The sequence below is a fragment of the Lates calcarifer genome, linkage group LG24, assembly GCF_001640805.2.
Source record: "Lates calcarifer isolate ASB-BC8 linkage group LG24, TLL_Latcal_v3, whole genome shotgun sequence".
NCBI lineage: Eukaryota > Metazoa > Chordata > Actinopteri > Centropomidae > Lates > Lates calcarifer.
Window position 1 is genome coordinate 8,995,270 of NC_066856.1, and position 24,016 is coordinate 9,019,285.

General features: G+C 39.0%; 1 protein-coding gene across 1 annotated transcript in view; it reads left to right on the forward strand.

Annotated features, from left to right (window-relative positions):
- The window catches only part of cntnap2a (contactin associated protein 2a), a 302,841-nt gene that overhangs the window by 99,858 nt on the left and 178,967 nt on the right, over positions 1-24,016 (forward strand). The window contains 1 exon segment of the mRNA XM_018701983.2: positions 23,257-23,367. Within this exon segment, the coding sequence (XP_018557499.1) occupies positions 23,257-23,367 (111 nt within the window).

A 24,016-nucleotide genomic window follows, 5' to 3' on the forward strand; every position in this document is an offset into this window, starting at 1 on the left:
AGTCTTTACCACATTGTAAATCAGTCATCTTACACTCTCAGTTGAATGCCTTTTCCATGTGGAAACATTTTTCCTTAGCTCATGAAGTGTTTATCACTTTAAAGTTTGACTCAGGCCTTGTCAGTTATACTCAGTATCACCACTAGCTGTGCCAGAGACTCTGAATGTTGCATGTACCTATTCTTAAGTTATATATATGATTTTAGGTATACTTGTGGATATTATGCTCAGCATAAGCATGTAGAACTGTCTTTTCTGATATTCTGCCCATGTAATAATATTGCTCATTTAGTAGTGTGTGTGAAATGAGTGAGTTTTGAGAACCAAGCTCTGTGCTTATATAAAAATATCTTTGCATAATTCAGTGTGTTGAAAAACAGATCTTAATATCAAAACCTAGATGATGAGATGGCATTAAACATTAATCAACTAGATTTAGGCTGGAAAAATTGTTTCCAGATACCTTTCTGTCCTTCAAATGTGGCTGAAATACAGTATATTCTGTAATTAGAGCTGAGCGCGGACCATCTGCATTCCCTCTGACCTTTTTAGGTTTATACTAAATATTGATGGTCTGCACTAAATCTTTAGCTTACCAATGTTTGCTTGATACTTGCATGCTAAAGGCCTCCAATGTTAGGTTTAACTTCACACAGACAAAGACATGTTTGTACATAACATGCTAACATACTCATTATTCACATGACGGGTATGTCTGTGCAGAGACTCAAAGCATCCCAACTAATATAAAAGTTAATTAAAAAGGTGTATAGTGTGCTCAGTAGACAGTGAAAATATTTGTGCTTAGTAAGGATGAGAAAGACAATGACATAAAAAGAAATTGTAAACTGTATTCTGCTTTTTTCATACTTCTCTAATTCAACACATGACTCTCCCTGATGGAAAAAATAATTTGAGGACTCTGTGCAGAAAACGATTCCTTTATCAGAGGATTGTTTTCCAGCCGTAGAGACTTTTTCAAAGCTGCAGCTGTTGTCTCCTTTGTAACATCTCCTTGTTTCTGCATCTCAAAGGGATGAATTCCAGAGCAATCATTTGCATGTTGCTTTAACACTGTGCCATCTGTTAAGCTGTAAAATCCCTCCCGATGTCCAAACAAGTGAAAAAAACAAACTTTATCATAAACAAAGAAAGAAATTGTATTTACAAAATTTTATTGCTAAGTGATGCTAAAGCTTAGCTTTACTCTGTGTTTAGTCTTAATAAGCAAATATTATATATATATATAAAAATATTATATATATATATATATATATATATATATATATATATATATATATATAAAAGGCTAAACCAAGGTCGTGGACTTGGTAAACATACCTCCTAAACATCAGAACACTATTAGCATGCTTATTATCATTTAGCTCAAATCACTACCATATCTAACTATAACCTCACTGCCGCCAAGGGTTTGAGTGTATGTTGTCCCACAATCTAAATGCTTTGTTTGGTTTTCCAGACACCTGTCCTTATCTGTCTTAATGTCTTCCCATATTGACGTTAAAATAAATTAAATCCGCTCACAAGACAATCTCTTTTTAGGGTTTTAACTTTAAAATTGACATCTTATCATTATTTTTGTTTATCTCTGCCTTAGACATATCAGTCCCTTTCTGTCTCCACTAATTAGGTATCTTATTAAATTAAGTCCCTGAGCAGGGAAACTACTCAGCCAATACTGACTGGATCCGTGTTATCATGTTTAGTTGATTAGAAGTGAAAGGAGTCCTGATGTCACCTCTTAGATTGTCATCGATCGTTTTTCTCTCTATCAAACAACAAGAGAACAAAATGCTGTTTCTTCTTCACTCAGTGGATTCTCTCCTTTTTCATTGCACGCCTGCTCTTCACAGCTGGATGTCTGATAAATTGATTCAGATTCTGTGATTCCTTTTGTTATATCATTATGCCTCGTAGGTTGGAATTCCTTGGGTTACTTATAGCAAGAGCAGTTGGGGTTTATCAGTAAGTTATGGTTTTAAGAAACCTGTTTTAGCTCCTGCACTGAAAAAAATCCCCAGAGCTAGTTCTGAATTTATGGTTTCTGATAGATTTCATGTCTTGTAGCCATTTACTGTACAACACATGCATGCTATGTAGATTTCCAGCCTATCCTAATGTGAAACCAGTGCACGTTCAGAACGTCCTCCCCATTTCCCTCTCCGAAGAATGACGGTCCTAAAACTCTCACTACAGGCTATATTCCCATGACGGATGTTTATGACAAGGATGTGATCCACATATTTCTACACACAAATGCACATACACTACTTACACTCAAGCTCTCCCAAACATGTACAGGCACACCCACAGCAGAAAAAGTGAATGACATTCCAAAAGAGATAATTCATTGTTATGGTTTTCCAAACCAGCTGACATGCCCATTTCCAGCATGCTGGCCTGTAGGCATTTATAATAGGATGCTTATCATTATGCAGCATTGCAAAGGAAGATGGGCAGATTTGGGAAATTAAATTTACACAAAAAGGACAGCGAAAATCAACCAGCTGTCAAGTAAGCATATTCTGGTTTAGATTTGTGTTGACGTAAGGTGCATTTCTTTTCCATTTTTGCATCGGTTTTTGACACATTCTGATGTTTCCTTTTACTAAAATTCTCATGCCCTTCTTGCACAGTACCCAGAATCCACTTTGATTAGACAAGGAAAGAGGTGGAGGAAAGGGAAAAAGGCTTTGTAAATCATCATTGGACTGAAATAAAAAGAAAAAAATATATTAAATCTTAACTCTGCACTATATCTAAGAACTGTGAATTCCCAAAGGATCCCTAGAGCCTACATTCTGAGCCATACCTTTGTCGCTTCCCTTCCCTTTCATTTCTAAAACATGTTCTCTCCATTTTCTCTCTCTTGTTTCTGTTCATCTGTTACTGCCACATCATGTTGTGAATAGTAGATCTTCGAGTACATGGACTGTGGATGGGATAGGGTGAGGGACAAGAATGTCAAAAAAGAGGGAAAAGGAAAAACTTAAGGGTTTGTCATGTAAATACTTTCACAGACTTTATTCTCCATTTGTATTACCCCCTATTTTCTGAGGAATGTCAAGATTTGAAATTCCACTGAGACTTTGTGTCCCCATATAATTGGTTTAATCTCACCTCATCAACCATTTAAAGTTTCATAGACAAACCTTGGAGGTTTATCATTTGTTTACAAGGCAGAGTTAAAGCAGCCAATAATTCCTGACAATTGGCTTCTTGTTTTGTCCACTGAACACTTAAACCTCCTTGTGACTTAGTTTGTGATGGCTGAAATGAATCACTTTTTGAAACAGAGTTTTCAAAACAAGTTTTAGAAGTCTGAAGGGATTTAAAGGAAGCAATGAGATTTCAGGTGTGTGATGCATATCATTATTTCCTTGACAGATGATGCACGTCAAATCACACTGCATTTGATAGTTTGCCTCACATGAAGCTGAGGTGACGTTACTACTCTGGCTTCTCATGCTTTATTTGATGCATCACCAAATTAGCTGTGTACTTGTTACTTTTTTATGACGTACACAGATGTGTTCTGGGTCCTATCCATCATGTTTTCAAGAGTTTTACTGTACCGATGACCGGTTGTCCTTCTCTAACCCTCTCCTTTCCTCCTCTCCTTTGCTCTTCTCTCTTCTTCTCTTCTCTCCTCTCCTCTGTCATCTGTACTCTCTGTCTCCTCCCTTCAATGCCCACTACTCAGCATTTACTGCTACTGTGATCTGACCTAGTCTCTCTCTCTCTCTCTCTCTCTCTCTCTCTTTCTCTCTCCCTCTCCCTCCCTCTCTCTCTCTCTCTCTCTCTCTGCAGTACCACTGCAGCTCCATCAATCATGCACATGCACACTCACAACCACACTGAGCTTATACAGTGAAGACAAAGATGGCTCTGTGATAGACACACGTGCATGCGCACACACACAATGCTGTCAGTTCATAAAGCTAAGAACGACCCAGTAGGGAATTAATTATTTTCAAATGTGTTAACATTATTTAATTCTAGACTTATCTCTATAGATCTCTATGCCTGAGTGGAATTTCCCAATTAAGAAGGGTAAAAGAAAAGAAGAGTGTGTGCACATATTTGCGTGTATGTGTATACATTTATATGGGTAAACACAGGTTTCCTCACACTCCTGATAAACACACACACTAAACAAACACACATGCGCAGTACGCTGCATCAATTTACTGGCTTCTCAGCTGCATTGAAAGTTGGACACAAATTGGTGAGACCTTAGAGCAATGAATAGTTTACTTTTTGTCTTCCACACATACTATTCTCCACTCCACTTGAGCTATGAAATATGCATTAGTATAGTAAATCAAACAGTATATGGCAATTCATAATATATATTAAAAAAAACAAATAAATATATTCTTGAGATTCCATACAGTGGGTATTCATTCACTGAAAAGGCATTAAGTAAATCCACAAAGAGACATTTATTACATTTATGCATCCACAATGAAAATTGGTTCAGAGCATGGTTCAGTTGAAATAAACGACTTTTGGTTAGTGGATGTTGAGACCATTAACTCCAGACCACTAATAGCATCACAGAGGCTTTCATTTCATGCCTTTTCCATGTGGAAAATGCCAGGGAGAAATTGCTGTTTCTTGCAGAGTGGGACTAATTTCACATGAAAGGCAAAATATCTCAGGACAATATTGCCAGCTAATGATACGCCATGATGCTAATTAAAAAATTTTACTGTGTCTCGGCTGAAGAATGACAGAGCAGCAGCACAATAGCAATAACACAACATCATCAAAACAGTTTTTTTTTGTCCATATAAAAAGGGAAAATATAGTATTGTTCAGAAGTTGCCGCCTTAAATAATAAAAAACTAGTGAGACTAACTGTAATTTGCTTCTTTTCAATAATTTAGTGCCATTTCTCAAAGCCTCAAACTCAAGCTCCTTGTTCCATTTTATGGTGTGTGTGTTTTGCAGATTGCATGGTTGCACTGCTAATGAGCAGTGAGACAAACTACTCTTCACATTCGTTCCCCCTCAGACTGGTATTTCAGAATTAATCATCTTTAATTACCAAAAAGTTTGGAACATAACAAGGTAATATTTGTGTTGAAAATGAATGTGTCTGCACAGGTTTTTAAAGATGAAAAGCTTATGTTCATGCATTGTTAGTATTGTTTGTCTCTGACATAATTAGTTTTCTCTGCATTGTTATGTAATGTACAGGGTGTTCAAGTCAGGGTCTTTGACACCTAGATGTGTGTTTCTTTGGGTGTAATATGCAGGTATGTGTGTGTATTAGATCGGTGCATTTACTGTGCATTGCAATTACGTGTATGCATGTGGTTGTATGTGTGTGTGTCTGTTCTTCCTCAGTAATTTGATTTTTTTCTTTTTTTTTCTCTTTTTGGACTGTGCACATAGCCTCTCACCAATGAGAGCTACATGTCGCCACCTCGCCATATGTCCCTTTTCCTGAGGGCTGGCACACACATTAGTGACACCATGGCATGCCTTGATTTGGTCGTGCATGCATGCATTCCCGCTGCACACTCACATCAGGGGATAACTGCAATGACCCACAATATTATGGTCCTCCCTGGGAACAGGGCCAATCTGTGACCCTCTCTACACTCAGCCGAGCTGTTCGGTCACTGTAAACTGATCAGGCTCAACAAGTGTGGTTGAAAAGGCCACCAGAGAGGCAGCAGCATTTTTTAAAGGCTCACCAGATTCAGCTGCAAGTAAATTTTGTAGCTCTTGTGTAACATGGGACTGACATAGTATTTTTTTTGAGTTTTACTTTCATTAAAGAAATAGCCAGCAAGCTTTCCATTTTCTAATCCACTCTGGTTTTTTGTGCAATTGGAGGTACAATTTAGTGTGCTGCTGCTGAGCTCCTGTCAATGGAATCCAAATAGTTCCAGTGGCTGCTTGATATTGCTGTAAAAGCTCTCTACCAGCAATCTCCTGGAAGGCTCACATTCTGAATCAGCTACCGGAAATGCTGAGCTACTTACCAAGATTACTGACCAGCTCATTTGAAAAAAAAAAAAAATCTACATCCTGATAAGGCCATTTTTCAGAGCCTTTTTCCCCTAGCAGAATGTTTTGAATATTTTTTTTTAATATAAAATAATGGTAAAATAAGCAGCCACAGTGAGCTGCCAGAAGAAGAGGTGCAGGTGACAGGTGTTTACTGCAGTCTCGGCAAGCATCAGACCTGACACATGTCATCAAGGTAAACAACACCTTCCACTGTTACCTCCAGTCATGTAGAAAATGACTCATCTACATCATGGGATCCAATCAGCTGCTCACACCCCTGTGCTCACACATTATGGGTATCTTAAGTTTTCCAGCCATATGGAAATTCACATCTAGTCTCCTCTATTGAAACTCTGCTGTGAGAAAATTGCCCTACAGTATACAAGTAGCTGAAGTGTTTCATTTTCATTTTCTCCTTTCTCATCGGCTGTTGGTATTTCTCTTACTGTTATGTCCTTCCTCTGCTTCTCATGCACAATTTTCTTTCTATCTTAGTACATATACAGTTTTTTCTTCCATTTCTGTGGCCTTCCATCAATGGCTATCACAAAGCTCTTTCCACCTTCTCCATCCTCCTCTTTTGAGTAAAGGTCTTCAGAACCAATCCTTTTCCAGCGTACACAACAAATAATTGCCCTAAGATGGAAGGCAGAGAGAGACAGAGATGGAGAGGGAGAAGAGAGCCATTAATGGCAGGCAGAATGACACTGTTGGTCGAAGAGCATGAGAAAAATCAAGAGGCAGCTGGGCAGAGAAAAGAGGGAAACACAGAGATGTCTTATTGATAAGAGAATAGAATGTAATGAATGTGAGAATGGAAGAGGAATAGCTCAAGAGAGACAAACAGAGAGGAGTGTGAGGACCCACAGAGCCTTCCTGTATCACCTCAACTGAGCAGTGTTTGAGAAACAAATGTAGCCAATTTCTAATCCTCTCCATTAGCAGCAAAGGTAATAATCTCATCTGTGAGGAGCGGATATTGTTAACACCCCTTGCTCCAGAAATGTCAGTTAATACATGATAAGCAAACACAGTTAGAGCTTTATTGCCACAGCACAAACAAAGCTAACCACCATAAGCTTCATTTTGTATTGCTTGGCCATGAGCAATGCTAATTCCTGTTAACGCTGCCAGGTATTACTGACAACTGAACAATGCTAAATCCCTGTTAGCGAACCCCAGCCACTGCAGGGGCTTAGCACAGCTTGGGTTTCCATTAGCCTTGCAGTATAGATGTACACACACACACACACACACACACACAAGCAATGCATTGTCTTGCAGGCACACACACTCAGCCCCCTGATTCCCATTAACCTGTGGGAGCCCCTGCGTGGCTGGGAGAGAGAACCCTAATTTGTCAGCCTGCCGTGGGTCTTGGAGCTGAAGGTCGTTAGCAAATAGAGTTCACCTCTAATTACTGTTGGACTTCCCTTGGCATGACTGCACATATGTGTGTGTATGCATATTCTATATGGAAGTGAATTAGTGTGACTGTCCATGTAGCATCAAAATGTATGTGTGTGCTTGTACTGTCCCTACAATGAGTATCAGCTGCAGACATGGCCACTTGTTAAGTAGACTTGACTCAGAATATCCACCATTATAAATAACTGTATGTGAGTCACAAATGGAAGGCTTCATATTCCACATTTTAATATTACAAATTACCATAATTTATTCCCTTTTTTAAAACTATCATTATTTTCCCATCTTATTTTTCTTTCTTCTTGTTTCGGTGTCTCTGCAAGCCTCTCCTCTGCTGTGTTGTATCACTCTTGACTTGCTCACTTCTTACCTCCCTCCCCACCTTCACTCCTCCTTCCCTCTCTCTCTGGTTGGAGTGCAGCACATCTGGTGAAAATAGGACTTATTGATTATAGGATTATATAAGCTATCAAACTTTCACAGTCCTCTTTGCCCTCCTTGTTCTCTCTCCTGCCAGCCCCAAGTCCTAGAAAAAAAAAAAGCTCAAGCCAACAGGGTGCTTGTGCAGTCCAGTTAAATCGCTAACACCAATTCTTAACACCTGCCAGCAATTCATAGTTATTTCATTTTAAAGATTTTCGTCTGATGATATACATTGTTTGACAGTCAGGTATGAGTCAAAGGTCACGGTCACCCCCAAAGCCCTTGTGGGGATTCGGTCATTGTGCTGAAGGACACTTCAGCACAGCAGATGCTTGATGACAGAAAGGTTTCAATGTGGATCCACTGTTTGAAGGACAGGGTCTTTATCAGTCTGCCACCCCGTCGTCAACTTTTGAGAATTGATCCATGGTCTAAAAATGAATGTAGCCTATTGGATTCTTCCTCTGTTCCCCCTCTTCTTCTTCCTCTTTTTTTTAGTGAAGAGGAATATATTGAAAAAAAATTCAAGTAGTAAGATTCTCATTTTCAACCAGCACTGGACATATTATATCAGCTATAGCCAATTAACAGCAGTTCCATGAGTAACTTGCCCAAAGGCCAAAACAAAACTTGCCTGTTGTCCAGACTATTTATTGTGCTCATTTTAAGCCAGTGCACTCCTGGGCCAAAGATCCATGAAGTGGACTGTGTGGTTTTGCAGTCCAGTCAGATCAGCAGAATGGTGAAATGTAGTGAAATGATGCTGGTTAGTGTCAAATCAGTTTCTTAATCCTTTCCTGAGTATCATAGCAACAATTAAAGTCTATCAGCTTAGTAGTTGTGATTCAGGACCTTTAGTATTTGGAGCAATTAGCTTGTGAAAAATAAGGCATGCCAAAGTAACTAGATGTTATTTTGTTAATTCGGTATATCAGATACATAACCATCATTTTATGTCTCATGCTGCTCATCTAATTTTCAAGTTGCAGCTGTATGTGCGCATTAATTAGTTAAAATTGCTTAAATCTTTATTTTCTGCCTTGTCAGCTAACAAAAGGTAACTACAAATCTAAATTAAATCTTTGCATTTTGTTTTTTAAAAAACTCTTGTTACCTACAAATGTTTGCAAATTAAATATGAAAGGATTCAGATTCTTTAAAGTATTCTAAAGCGGGGGCTCACCTGGTTAAGTGTGTACTGGTGAGGATGAGTCTTCACTGCAGCACAAATCTGGCCTGGGCCCTTTACAATATGTCATCCCCTCTCCCTCTTTCCCCTTCCTGCTATCAGATAAAGGCAGAAAATGTCAGACAAAGTGACTCTAAAAAATGTTTTCAAAGACTATACCAAGACTATACCACACAAATGAGGTTTCCTGTGTGTACCTGCTTGTCTCTGTTTTCTGTCTGCTGCCCCCCACCAACCTCTACTCAACACCCTCTTTCTGTAAGGTAAATTGGACATATTGGATACCAGCATGGGACTATTTGGAAAGGAAGTTAACTGGGTATGTGCATATGTACCTTTGTGGAGTCAGTGCATGTGTGATTTTAACACATATGCCACATAAGATTTTTTTGTCTCTAGCTATATTCTTTCATCTTTTCTCCCTCAACCTGTTTCCCTGCATTTGTCTTTTACTGCCAGTCAGAACATATTGTTTCTCAGTATGACAGAGTTTAGGGTTGACAAAGGGGTGGCGGGCAGTGCAGGGAGTGATATTATGGGCTTCAGTTGCCAGATTGGCAGCAAATCATCTTTATGAGCACGCAGGAGGGCAGAGAGAGGCTCACGATTTCTCCCCAACATCTATAGAGGAAAAGGCCTATCCAGACCACACCAACAGCCAGTGATTCACTGATTGCTCTGATGGTGTGACACAATGCAGGTATTCACAGTAGTATATCTTTTTATTCAGCATTTCGAGTGTATTTTTCTGTTTCTCTGCTTCTTTCATCTGTTTCTGTTCAGGTGTCTGTAGACAAACACACAGTTAAGTATGGTTGTATGCATACATAATAATAATACACAGCCTGGGAAATGATGAAGATACACTATACAAATGTATATCTATTCATTTGTGCTTGTTCACACATACACATACACGCACAGGAAAATACAAACATATTTGTGTTGTGTTAAATTTGATCAGTGTAGTTCTTTCCTATTTATGATGTACCAGAGACAATTTCACACATGGGATCTCATGCTACAATTTCTCATTGCATTGATATGGGGGAAGGTTGAGTGTTTGTTTGTGTGTGCCTGCACTCCAGTACCTCCTCATGGCATGTGTGTGTGAGCAGCTTGATATTCGACACTGGGAAAAGTTCAATTTATGGATGGAGAAACAGGAAACACTCCACTATCAATAACTAATACAGTGCAAAATTCCAGCTAATTAATTTTAAATGTCCTGTGAGACTAGACATGGACATAAATGCAGAGTTAAGTGCAAGCAAAGTGATTTTTTCAATTATAGCATCATGAGCAGTCACATTGAAGGCATTATGTAGCCCTTTAATATCATATACTATATAACTCTGTATCTAACTAACCCTTTAGTTATCATGGGGCTTCTGTGGGCTAAATGAATTCACTTGCTCAAGACCAGTTATTAATTGGAATCCAGTAGTGTAATTGAGTGCCTATGCAGGTATAGATTATCTATCCATTTCACTGATGATGGACCATGCTTATCAGGCCTAATTACAATTGGCACAGAGTGACGGCCATAGAATTCCTCAACCCTGCAGCTTTGCTGGATGAATAGCCACTGCAGCTTGCTAATTTTCTAAATGCTGTAAACTGCATAATTGGCATTACTGTAATGCATATCTCACGCTCCTAATTATGTGATTGCTAGACCATTTATTTCTTATCCTACAACAGTCAGGACAAATCGATTTTTCAGATCACTCACTTACGTGTACTTTTAAGCAAAGCATAGTGCATGTTTCCAAAACATGTAAAATTTTGGTGTCACATTATATTAATATATTGACACTTTGAAGGTGCTCCACATAGTATGCTGTATACTATTGAACTGCATATATTTCAGTACCTAGTTCATACTTTTTTCTTTTGGTTTTCCTACCGTTTATGTTACTGACCTTTCTTATAACAGCAGTGTTCTTGAAACAGACAATTCTTGCATTTGTGTTTCTGTTAGATCTCCTTTGATACCAATATACCCACTAACCAATAAGCCAAATCTCACAGTCCCACTATGGTCTGTACGTGATGGTGTTTTAATGGACTCTGAAATGAAAGCCATTCCCACCTGAGGAACTATGGGAAATAATTAATAATCCTCTGTTGTTATGAGCATTGCACAACAACCTGTCTTCACTGGAAGAAAACACAATTGGCCACCATAGTCTTCTTTCTGCTCTGCATGTTTAGCATGAAAAAGCAATAATTACTTACCAAGATCTCTTAGGGCAAGACTTGCTAAGCTGTTTGCTCCTTCTTTGAAGACATATTATGCACTTAAGGTTGTGAATGTGATGATTCAAACAGGTGCACTTTGAAGCCTTGAAGCACAGTCTGACCATTATCTGATGAACACTGTGCGTCATTGGGGAAGTATTAGACCAAAAAAGGCAGGAAAAAAGTGTGACTATGTTCATTCTGTTGGACTGACTAACTTCTCAATAATGTACATGGACCAGTTTGCATGGAAATGTCCTCTAATGCAGGAGTGTTATAGTTTGGAAGAGGATCTAAAATGAACCCTAAGAAATTCTGTGACAATACACAAAGGAAATATCTATAGAGCTAAACACAAAAAATATAGTAAATAAATGATTACATTGATTAGACTTCAGACGAAACAAATAAAGAAAGGACTATATGTTGCAGCTTGAGTTGCAGTGTGACTAGTCATTTATAGTGTGCGTTACAGTACAGTTACCTTGGGATTCTGGTGAATTACTGACCATATCAACACCATCTACTCCCTCCACCTGTTCAAATCTGTGCTTTTGCTGGATCAGTTGTTCAACTGGGTCAGCTGTCTCGACTGCTGTGCTCCACTACTGGATGTTGTGGCTTGTATTTATTTTTCATAAGATACAAAACATTTCTTTTCCTTTTTCATTTCCTTTGAAAATTGTCAAATGACTCTCACTGAATTAATTTAGGAAGTAATTATATTGGAATATTTCGGCTTCGCTAATAAGTATTACTATTTAAGAATCACTGCACCTTGATTTCTTTCCTGAATCTGCTGATCTTTTGAACTCTCCTGCACTCAAAAAAATGCAAGTCGACGGCAGTCCCAGTTGTTGATTGTGTAATGAGCTGTTGTCTTAGTAAATCAGGTGCTAATTGCATGCAGATTGTGGGTGCAAATTGAATAAAAGCTGTGGCACAAATTTGCCCTACACATACATATATGGATTTAGCCCTCTTATTTATTATGGGAGTCACTTGCCACACAGCAGTAGCTATCAGCCTTGCTTCAGGCCACACAAAATGAATACAACACACACACACACACATATACACACACATACATACTCATTCACACACAGACAAACACACAGTCTCCATGACTTCAGGGGACATTACATTGACTTACATTAATTTCCTGGAGACTTACTTTATCCTTAATCATAACTACTACTTGCCAAACCCTAACCCTTAACCTAACTGTAACCTAAACCTAACCTTACCCTAAACTTAAAACATGTCTTCACCTTAAAATGAAATGATTTGCATTATTTTTGTCCCCATATGGAAGACGAGTCCCATTAATGACTGCGTCACCCCACAACATGAGCAATATCTGGGCCACACACACACACAAAATAACTTGCTCTCTCTTAATAATGCTTTCTGGATTTCCAACTTGCAATCCCTTGTGCCATACACACATAAATGTATCTAAACACTAATTTTCTCTCTCTCTCTCTCTCTCTCTCTCTCTCTCTCTCTCTCTCTCAATTTCTTTCGGCCAAGCTCTGTGCTCACACGCAAACACAAACCTGCGCACACACTGACGCACACTGTTTTTCAGGTAGAGTGTATCAGTGAGAGACAGAGGGTTATGCTTCATGCACCTGTAAGCAGATCAGTCCTGGTTGAGTGTTCACTGAATCAGGCAGGTATAACTGATCTGACCTGGCACCTAGTGGGCAGGTCAAACAGCCAACCACAATGCTGCAGGGTGACAGAGAAAGGCAAAAATGCAGGGCGATGAGGTGTTGATGAAGTTGTTGTTTAGGTACCAAGTGAAAGAGGAGAGTAATTTTTTAAACAGCATTCCTGAAATGTTGCACCCCCGATGACTAAATAGTCATGATGAAATTTTAGTGTTTTAAATTTATACATATAAATGGGCACTGTGTGTCACTGAATGGTACAGGTTTGTATTTAAACCAATAACTACACCAGGATTACGCAGATTAGCATGCATGTTTCAATCCAAGATGTGGAAGTGATCAGTGACAGCAATATCTCTCTGGACTCTCGTAGTGGAACAAGACTAGTGCAAGCACAGTTCTGATATTCTGAGATCATTTGAGTGTGGTTGTGTTGGGTTCATTTTATTTGTGCTCTTTACATCAGAGGTGAAGCAAAGGAGATTTGCAACTAAATGCGAGTCACACTGTAGAGACATGTCCTGCTGCTTTCCTTATTTAAATGTTAGGTACAACACTGTGCTGCTGCAAAATAACCGCACAAACTATAACTTCATAACATTGTAAGTGTGTCACCAAGAAAAGGTGTTGAACACACCATTCACACATAGTTAAATCGTGAGATAGTTCTATACTTTCTTTCAACAAGGTGTTGATTTTCTATCATCTTAGAAATACTGCTGTAATTATGGCATGTACATGTGACCAAATCTAACTGAATGCAGTCTTAATTGTCATGTCAGTGAACAGCAACCAGCAAAATACTGTTATTGTAGCCTTCTATGAACCTCATGGACAAAAATATTCGGACAGTCTGGCCTGCACTCTCATTTAGTCTTTTTTCTAATGCACCATTATTATTGGCTCAGCTTTTTGAATATAGTGTGCTTCATATAGAGTATGAATAAAAATATCAAGTTTCTTCAGATACTATGAAATACTAGTACTATTAAATAGATTACATCTTTGTTTCCCACTTTTAATTCTTCCTGATGTCTTCCTAAGTCCCATCCCTGTCTTGTTCAGCTAGAACTACATGTATTCACCGGCCCTTCTGCCCAGTGTCCCTTCCCAAAACTGCATCAAAAACACCAAGTGGGGGCCATGGTCCAACCACAGGGGCCATACTGTCACCACAGACCTCCCATGAACCAGCTCCATGGATTACCAGTGACAAAGAGAATCAGTCATCCTGAGCAGCCCTTTAATTACTGGGATAAATAATAGATGAACCTACACAGCAGACTCATGAGGGTTCATTGCACTGGCCAGACTAACTGAATGTTAGACTGCAGAGGGTCCATGGATACATTATTGGACAAACTGAAAAAGTATTGGCCAGTTTTACATGCAACAAACTGACTGCAAGGACTTGATTAGCAGAGTGTGAACTGTTGCCAGATGATTTCAGGATTTATATTGAGGGAGGGAGGAATAGAGTGCAGGACATAGAAGACAGATTGACAGCTTGTCATGAAGTATTTTATGTAAATTTTAATCTGTCAAATTGTCAATTGTCACACTGATGAATAGTGGCTTTTGACATTCTGAAATGTTTGTTGAGACCAAATGTTGGTGGTAAAATACCCATCCAACAGTGTCTCATAAAGAACCCACTGATATTTGTAATACTTTGTGCATTTGAATGCTGCCAAATGTGTTTCTTAGTTTTGTCTTCAAACAAAATATGGCCAACATTAACTGACAACAAAGCACACAACTGACAACTGTCCACAATTGATCATTGTTTCCAGTTTTCTGGTTGCTACTGTGATCTGACGACTCTACGATCCACAATTTTTTTAGTCTAAAACGTCTAATTGTTGGAAGCGTTTTTGTTTTGCAACATTTCAAAAGTTATCTTAAATTTCACTTGACAGACGTAGAAAGAGGCAGGAAAGAAAATGTACACATGCATGTGTGTGAGTGTGTGTGTGTGTTTGGATGTCTGTCTTTATGTGTGGTTGCTTCATCCAAAACATCTCATTATGCGCTTGGTCTGTGCTCACATTGGCACAGGGCACCAGATCTGTTGACAAAAATTGTTTGGTGAGGGTTCCAAGACATGAAAAATGATTCTGGACCAAAAAATTTAGATTAACGGCTCAAGCAAAGAGCTGGCAAGCCTGGGGTGGTTATGGGTAGTTGGAGGGTGGTCGGGAAAGGCAGGGGATGGGACTGTTGAAAGAGAAATAAGCCAGAGTGAAAGTATATTGAGTGAATGAGAAGCATGAGAAGAGATTTTGCTTGTAATGAAATGTTTTCCAAGAAGGAGAGAGGAAAAAATAGCTAATTACATCTTAAAATTCACCCACTCACATGTGAACTCACTGAACAGACACAGAAATAGGCAGAAAGAATAGAAAGAAAGACACAAGGAAGGGTGAAAGAAGTGTGAGAGAGATGAATAGATAGAGAATATAATAACAAGGTACCTCACCCTCAGGCACTGTGAGCCAGATTCCACATACACACTATATACATTTCCAAAAGGAGAGAGCAAGAGTTTTGGGAAGCAGCTCATCTTTTTCCAAGAGCTCAGTTGAAAAACAGCTCATTTTTAAGACCAACAGTAGGGTTGAGACCAAAGTTTTCATTTCAAAAAGAGCATGAAAGATGGTTTTCCTCAGTGAAACCTTCATTATCATCGTATTTAAAATAAGTGTATCTTAGCATTGGAAAATTGCTAACATTTTGTTGTATCTATTCCAGGGAGAATTTTTCCTCTCTAAAAATATGATAACCCCTCTTTCTTCCTCTTTCTTTTTTTTCACTGAACAAATTTCACATTTAGAGAAGTTGGCACCTTGTCACAGAGAGTTAAATGGTCATTTTAATTCCCACTGGGGTATTGTGTGAATTGAAATTGAATGGGCTCCCACCCTGGGGTCTTGATGATTGTTATTCACTCCACTGCCATCTGCTATTTCATGCCACAAGGCTGTGGGAGCCCTGCACACAAAGGTAATGTAACTACACTGAATTTACAGCAGTACCGGATGTGCAATACACAGCTAAAGACACGCTGGATGGGTTCACTTTGATATAAGTGATCTGGATATCCTGAATAAGAATGTTGCACGGTGTCAGGAAAGTTGTTTGTTATTCATTCTTAGAGTAGCAGGAGATCTAGTGAGGGGTGAGTCAAGCTGTCAAAAAATCAGTTATGTTTTTTTTTTTTGTTTGTTTGTTTGTTTTGTTTTTAACCACGTGTTGTGAATGTTGTATGCCTCAATGTACTGTCTATAGTTAGAAAAAACACATTGCAGTCTTCAGGCATCATCAAAAATTAATGTAGCACTGACGTATTAGTGCTTTGTGTCTGTGTGTCTGATTGGTGTTTTCACTCCTTTTGGTTAGCACTACAGAACAGTGAAATTCCACCCTGTCACTGTTGCATCTTTTGTAAAAATATGTCTGTTTTGTCCTTTGTTCTTCGTTTGATTTGAAAAGTGAGCTTCAGGCTGCTTTGTGACTTCAGCTGATGCTTGTTGTACTGTGATGTGTTCAAAGGCTGTGGGAACTTGAAGACTTGAAGGTCACTGCTCAGCAGCACTCAACTTTTGAATAAAATCAATTCATTCATTTTATGCAAAGCAGTACTGTTTAGCAGCTGATGCTCAAGTTAAAGCTGTCACCTGCTGAAGATCTACATTTTTTGTTTCTTTTAAAATACACTTTTACAGCTGAAGTGTCCGTGACCATCACCTGTCACACATTTCCACTGTATTCACGCTGGTTTAGTCATATATCTTGTGTTTACTTCACAGTTTTTGTTTTAGAGTGAAGACAGTGGCAAATGGTGGAAACAACCATCTGTAATGCCAATTAGAGAGGCCTTTTCTGGGCTGCGGAACATCTGTTAATTTGTGTCCTATACCTCTTTGTAAAACCCACTGGGGAGCTGCTGTCATGCAATTCCAGGTGTACAGGACAACATGCGTATGTAGCTGCTTGCTAATTAGTGAATGGCCATTTGACCAGTTTTTAAACTCGATCTCTTTGACCCTCATGAAGAAGACTAACAGCTTCAAAGTGTTTTGAAGGCAGTTTTGGAAGTTACTTCAATTTACTAGGTTTGACTGTGCATAGAATTTGACCTTGGTGAATTATGTTGATATATTACGAGACAAATAATGGTTATTTAGTGCAGAGGGTGCACAGGTATACTGTACGACAGTCAAGGGTCTGACTCCCAGCTATAATAAGCTGAGAAAATGCAGTATGTTTAATGACCTTTTTATCAAGTAGACAAACTTTTCACTCATCCATCCATCTATTATCTATACCACTTACCCTTAAACTGGAGCCAATACCAGCTGATATTGGGCGAGAAGCGGGGTACACCCTGGACAGGTCACCGCTCTATTGCAGGCTTGACATACAAAACAACCATTTACACTCACATCCACACCTATGGGCAATTTAGAATCCTTTTCACTAATGTAAAGGAATATTAGTTTTTGTTTGATCAGACAGTCACTTAGTCATTTACAACAGACAGCCTGCCATAACTTATACACATACTAGATACTGCTCCCAGCCACACCAGAGTCCAAAGGCACAAACAGACGGAGACTCTTGCACTCACTCAGTTTGGAGAGTCTGCCTGCATCTCCATGCAGCTGTTGGCACTTTTGACAGCTTCCACTGTGTCCATGACTCGAGTCCAGAAAAAGCCCCCGAGTCCCATTCAGTGTTGCTAAGAGAACAGACTTGACAGCACCAAACCACAACTCCACACGCAACAGTTTCACAGTCATTAAATAAAGATAGCAAAGTAGTATTTTTTTTTTTTCAAAGAACACTGAATGTTCTTAAGTTGTCTGACTTACTGACTCCAGTGTTAAAGCATGCATACAGAAGGTGAGACTTTCTTGTTCAGCATAGTCCATCAAAATTTTTAAACTGTCTTTGTCAGGGCTATTTACGTGAGGCCAATGTGACAGGTAAGACGATTTATTAAAGGAGCTCAGACATGGCAGTGTTTTGTGTTATTATACAACATTCTGGGCACACAAAAAATTCTTCCAAGATTTTTTTTGTGGCTGCAGTTTGTGAATTTATTCCAACTGATCTTTAGGATGTCAGGAATTTCACCCCAGTTGTATTATGCTCTGTTTGTATCCAACTCCCTTTAGCTCCAGAAATGTGGCAGCAATGTAAAGTCCTTTGAACAAGCTGGACCAAACCCTGTCTATTCATGGCTCCGGTCCCAACTGGTGGCAGCCAGCTGACACATCTCCTGGTTGCTATTTTTCCACATCCTAGTTATTTACCTAGCTGGAAATGTCACAAAGAAGGCTTTGGTAGGCAGCCATTTTCCTTTGCTCTCACCTTCTGTCTTCTTTCTCCTGCTTCTTTTTTTTCTTCATCTTATCTCTCTCTTCTAGCCTCCCTCACTACCCCTACCTGTTTCTCCTCTCTTATCATACCATCATGCGTAAAACTATCTGTCTCTCGCTCTCAGGGGAATAGGCTGACATTTGCTCTTGGATATTGTAGTCATTTGCTTGCCCTAAAGTGCCTGAACATACAGAACCCTACTTTGCACTTGAGACACAGGCAAATATCAGCAGCTCCGATCTCACACTTGAGTCATAAGTATATGACCATGTGGTCTGCATTCATGAATGTTTTCTACCTGTATTTTACATACCATACACAGGTCACATGCGATACTGACCAAACATGCAGTACAGTGAGTGTTTTTCACATATAACTCTAGCACCCAGTGCATGCTTTTGCACAGGTGTGCATGTGGGTGTTCATTTTTTTACTTATTTAATTTACTTTGATAATCTATTTTCCTTTAAATTTCAGGTCTACTGTATCTGTGCTGATGGACATAATGTATCTATTGTAGGTTCCTCTCAAAGATTCATTAGTAACTAGGAAACACAGAGGCTAAACTTTCTCACACACATGTAATTTACCTGTGTGGGAAAACCCTGCACTATTATTTAATCATCTCAAAGCAATAAATCACATAATTGTATTACTATTGCAGGTAGAGGTGCATTCCTTTAGGATGCAGAAAAATGGGAAAACAGACAATGTCAGATTTATTGCCAGTAATATCAAGACCGTAGCCTACCCTGCATTCCCTACTCAGCTATAAAAGCCCAGTTAGTAGTGTACCAGGATGTCTTGATACAGATGGCATTGTAATTTAAGTTTTTCTGCATGTATATTTATTATGAATGATGAAATCAGTTATGTAAAGTAAAAAGTGGTCCTCTGTTTACTATTTGTTGTCCTACGATTGTATTCAGTGAAATGTGAAACATGGACTTTATGTCTATGAAAACCGACAATTCAAGATATATATATATATATATATACACACACACACACACACACACTAGTACAGGACACCTGTTGAGGAAATGCAGTCCATCTTACCAAAGCCACAAAATGTATTTTATTCTTTTACCCAGACATGTCACAATGTGTCTGCTTCGCTCCAACAGCAACCAAACTTTCCCTTTTCACTGCCATGTCCTTGGTTCTTTGTTGTCCTCACATCATTGTGGCCAGACCACCATTCCTATCAGTAGAGATTAAAATGAAAAGTGTTAAAATGAAATATTTTGTGACTCTAACCATTCTTAAAATTCAAGATGTTTTGTGTATCACACAAAACACAGACATAATTTCTTATAACTAAGATAACAACACACTTAAAAGAAGTTAGTGAACCTATGATATCAGAATTACCTGGCTACTGTTATGTTTGTGTAGTGTGGTGCTCTGTGTGACACAAATGTACAAAATAATAAAGTTTACTAAGACAGAAAAGATCTGTTCAATACTGTTCCTCTGTAAAACATTAATTTGTTGTCACTTAATTTTTCCTCGCTAGTTCCATCTGTTAAAGATTGGGAAGGGATATAGAACTGTGCAATGGACCCTGTATGTGTTCTGTCCATACACTGTTACACAGCACAGTACTAAAGCAGTAAATTGCCACGGTTTTGAAGCAATTTAGTTTGATTGTAGAAAAATTGCTGAGATCCTGACCTTGTCTTTGAGTAATGAGAAGATTAAAATTATAATGGGCTACATCAAAGAAACATATGTCTGCAGATTTTTTAGATCAGCTGATGTCAAGTGGCGTTGCGCAGAGTACTAATGCACATATACTGTAGTGGTGAAATCAGTGCGAGCTGCGTGAGGGCAAAATATATTTAAATCTAATCACTCACTTTGTAAACAGAATCAGTAACATGGTTTTGCTGCCTCAGGAGGGGTTGCCATTATCACAATTAGAGACTATTAGACCTCAGTTTCAAGAGATTTATGTGATGATGGCTGAGTATATTTGGATGTCTGATTTCACAGGCATATTCTCACCCAAGAGTACACATATAATCCAGTAAATGATGGCTGTATTATTAATTTTTTTTTTTTCTTTAAAAGCATTTATGTCTATAAGGGACTGGGATTATAAATTAGCTGATTACAGGTATTGTTGTTTTTTTTTAAATTATCTAATCACTAAATTCCTTTCACGTAGCAGTTTTACCCCACCAGAGAGTAAAGAGAGCCCTGAGGAAATAACTGGAGGCACTGAAGAAATGCACTATATTTTTCTCCACACCTCCATTCTGTTAAAATCCACTTTCTCGCCATTAACTTCCCTCTCTCATTCCGTTCATTCTTTCCCTCCCAGCCCTTATTCTGTGCAGTTCTATGCCTGTGTGAGTGTGTGTGAGTGAGAGAGAGAGAGCAACAAAGCGTGCTCATGTGCAGCTGGAAGAAGTCATTTCTGAGAAACCTATAAAGACACTCTTGAGACTGGAGCTGCAGGAAATGCATTGTTTGTGCACACGTGTGAATGAATAAGAGGCAGCAAATATAACTGCATCTGTTTCAGTGCAAGTATTTTTGTCTCTGTGGATCTGTGCAGGGTTATTGTATGAATGCATGTGTGTGAAAAATATTAATACACATTTATGCGTGTGTGTGAGAGAGAGCAGAGTGTCTGTTTTTTTTTTTTGTTTTTTTTTTTTTTTTTGTTAATTAAGGTTCAAGAATCATTTCTAAGACACTCGAGCACGACCTAAAGATTTCTCCTAATTTCATAACCAGATGCTGCTGCGTGAGAGGTACACCTGTGGCACAGTTGCATAAGGAGATAAGCAGGAACACGTCACTAGGTGTGCTTGCATAAGTCACATCCAATGATATCAGCTCGTCTGAAGTCCCTCTAAAAGCCTTTCATTCCTTTGCATGGCATACATCCATTTTATTACAGAGAGGAGACCACCTTCTCCCAAGCAGATGTCATTCTCTGCAAAGAGGAGCTGCAAAGGAGTTAATATAGTACCTATGTGCCCAAATATACACACATACTCGGACACAGGCAGGTGCAAGTGGACTTTTTGATGAAATGACACTACCCAAACCTATTTCAATCAATGGACACTCCCCTGTGGTGTACATCACTGCTCCTTATGGTTGTGATTTCACTATTTCAGTCCAATGTCAGTGTGCCAGAAACCTAATTTTTGTGTGTGTTTATAAAGGAGAACCTGTCTGTGTATCTGTATGTTTCCTCTGTCAAAACAAGCAGTAATGGAAAATATGGACAGGGAGAGGTTCAGACCATTTCCCCTTCCATACAGAAACACACACACTTGAACATTATCACGCTTTGATTATGTTATTTTTTCACTGCAAGCTCACCTGTGACAAAAAGTAATATTTCTAACAGGCCAGCAGCCCAAATGCTGACAGCTCTGACTTTCAGCCACACAAGCATGCACAGAAAGATAAACATTTTGATTTCTTCAAAATCTGACTTTCCCCTCATACGCACTCCAAACACACACACACACACACACATACTTAAACGGTGGGGCATGACAGAGAGCTATTGACTGCCTCTACCTGGCCTGACAGACCATTCACAATTTCTCTCTGCGTGAAGCCTAATGTACTGGAGGAGGCGAGTGTGAGTTTTTGTTTGTGCGTATGAGTGAGTGAAAGCAGCAAATTGAGAAAGAGAAAGGAAGGCGACTTGGTGACTGTACATGAGTATGTATGTGTCAGGAACACACACACACATATATATATATATATATATGTGACTATTTGTCCAGTGTGATTATTGCTGCCTTCATGCGTCTCATATTCATGCCGTTGTATTCGCTTTTTGGGATTTCTTTGGAGAATGCAAGGAGTTGTGGGTTGACTCTGAGGTCAGCTTGGACTTTCTGACTATTTTTCCCATGGTTACTCTAAGACACTGGGCGCACAATTCATCCATGTAGACAGGTGGAAATGTGTATCTGGAGTCAGGTCTGCATGATTACATTCAAGGTTATATACTGCAGAAAAGGCCATTGTAAAGCTGCTATATTTTGCATTAAAATGTTCACTTCTTTTCCAAGAAATGAATGCATTTGTATAAAGGACAGTGTTAATTTAATACTCTAGAATGATGTAACTGACATCTATCACCTCTTGTATTTCACCAAAGTTTGTATCATTTATAAAATCTATCTTTTAAAAGGGACCTGCCAGTATGTGAATCAAAGCAGAATGAAACAGATTAATTGTTAAATCTGTGCAGAGTCAATTCTGGGTTTAAGTTATTTCACATTTCTGTTTCTTTATTCCCTATTTTCTAAATCTCATATGCATCTGCATCCAGTTACAAGGCCATATTGCTTGTTATAGCAGATATTTTTTTGCAGTGCACTCAGTGTGAACTCAACAATGTTTCCATTGCCCCTGTGGTTCAAGTGTGACTGACCTGACTTAGCTCTTGACCCAAAAACAGCTTTCCTCAACCCTCAGCTATGCCCATGTTTCTGCTCTTGTCAGCGAGTCTCTTTTAGACAATGCACTGAGTGAAACCATATGAAAAATACAAGACTTCAGATTTTTCATCTGAGAGTGCTTGAGTTGAGCTGAGGAGATTTTATCCCAGAATTAATTTATTAAACATTTAAATTAACAATGTCATAATTTAGAATTGATGCAAACTACTTCATGGACTTTTGATGGTATAGATAAATGTGTGTTCAACACTGACGCGTTTTCTCTAATTAATGCAAAATATACTCATTTTTCCCATTTTCTCTTTGTCCTCACTCCTCTCTCTTTCTGTCCCATTTTCCGCCATTGCTGCTTTCTCTTTTCTCCTCTCCTGTGCTCCCTCTCTCATCCATCTCTCCTGTGTTCTCTCTCCCTCCACAGCAAAGTGTGACGAAGCTCTAGCCTCTCCTCTGCCTCACACAGCCTTCACCAGCTCATCTGTCTTCTCCAATGGATACGCACCCGGATATGCCAAGCTCAACAGGAGAGGAGGTACATACACACACACACACACACACGCAGACACAGACACAGAAACAACCCTGCAGATGTCCATGTACTCACACATACATGAATACTGTACATAACAGGCTGTACATACACACATATTGTAGACATGGGGAAAAGTAAGTATATAATTCAGGTACATGTACATACATGCTTATGAATGAATTTACAGATGACACACTGAGAGATAAATGTCCAAGCCTTCACAGAGTGGCATGCTTCATAGTTCTACACAGCTGCTGTCAGCCTCCCCCCTCCTCTTTTTCTACATCCCCTCTATTTTACTCTCCTCTCTATATTTCTCTTCCCGTTTCTCTGTCTTTCTCACCCTCACTCAGTTCCAGTCATTATCTCAGTGACTCAGACTGGAGCTCATTTCCACATCAGTCCACAGCAAAGAGAGATAGGGCTAGACAATTACACCCCTCCATGTTTATACAATTAATAATTCATACTTTTCCATCTAATATAGTCACACTACAGCTGAGGAAACAGAGCTTGGAGCTGGCAAATAAAGGCAAGGTAATCTGGTGTATTTTATCATACCAGTAGAATTACTACTGAGAGAGGACAGAACTGCTCCTCCTTTAATCATGACACCTACAAACAAGGTGAAGGGAAAGAGGAAGGAAAG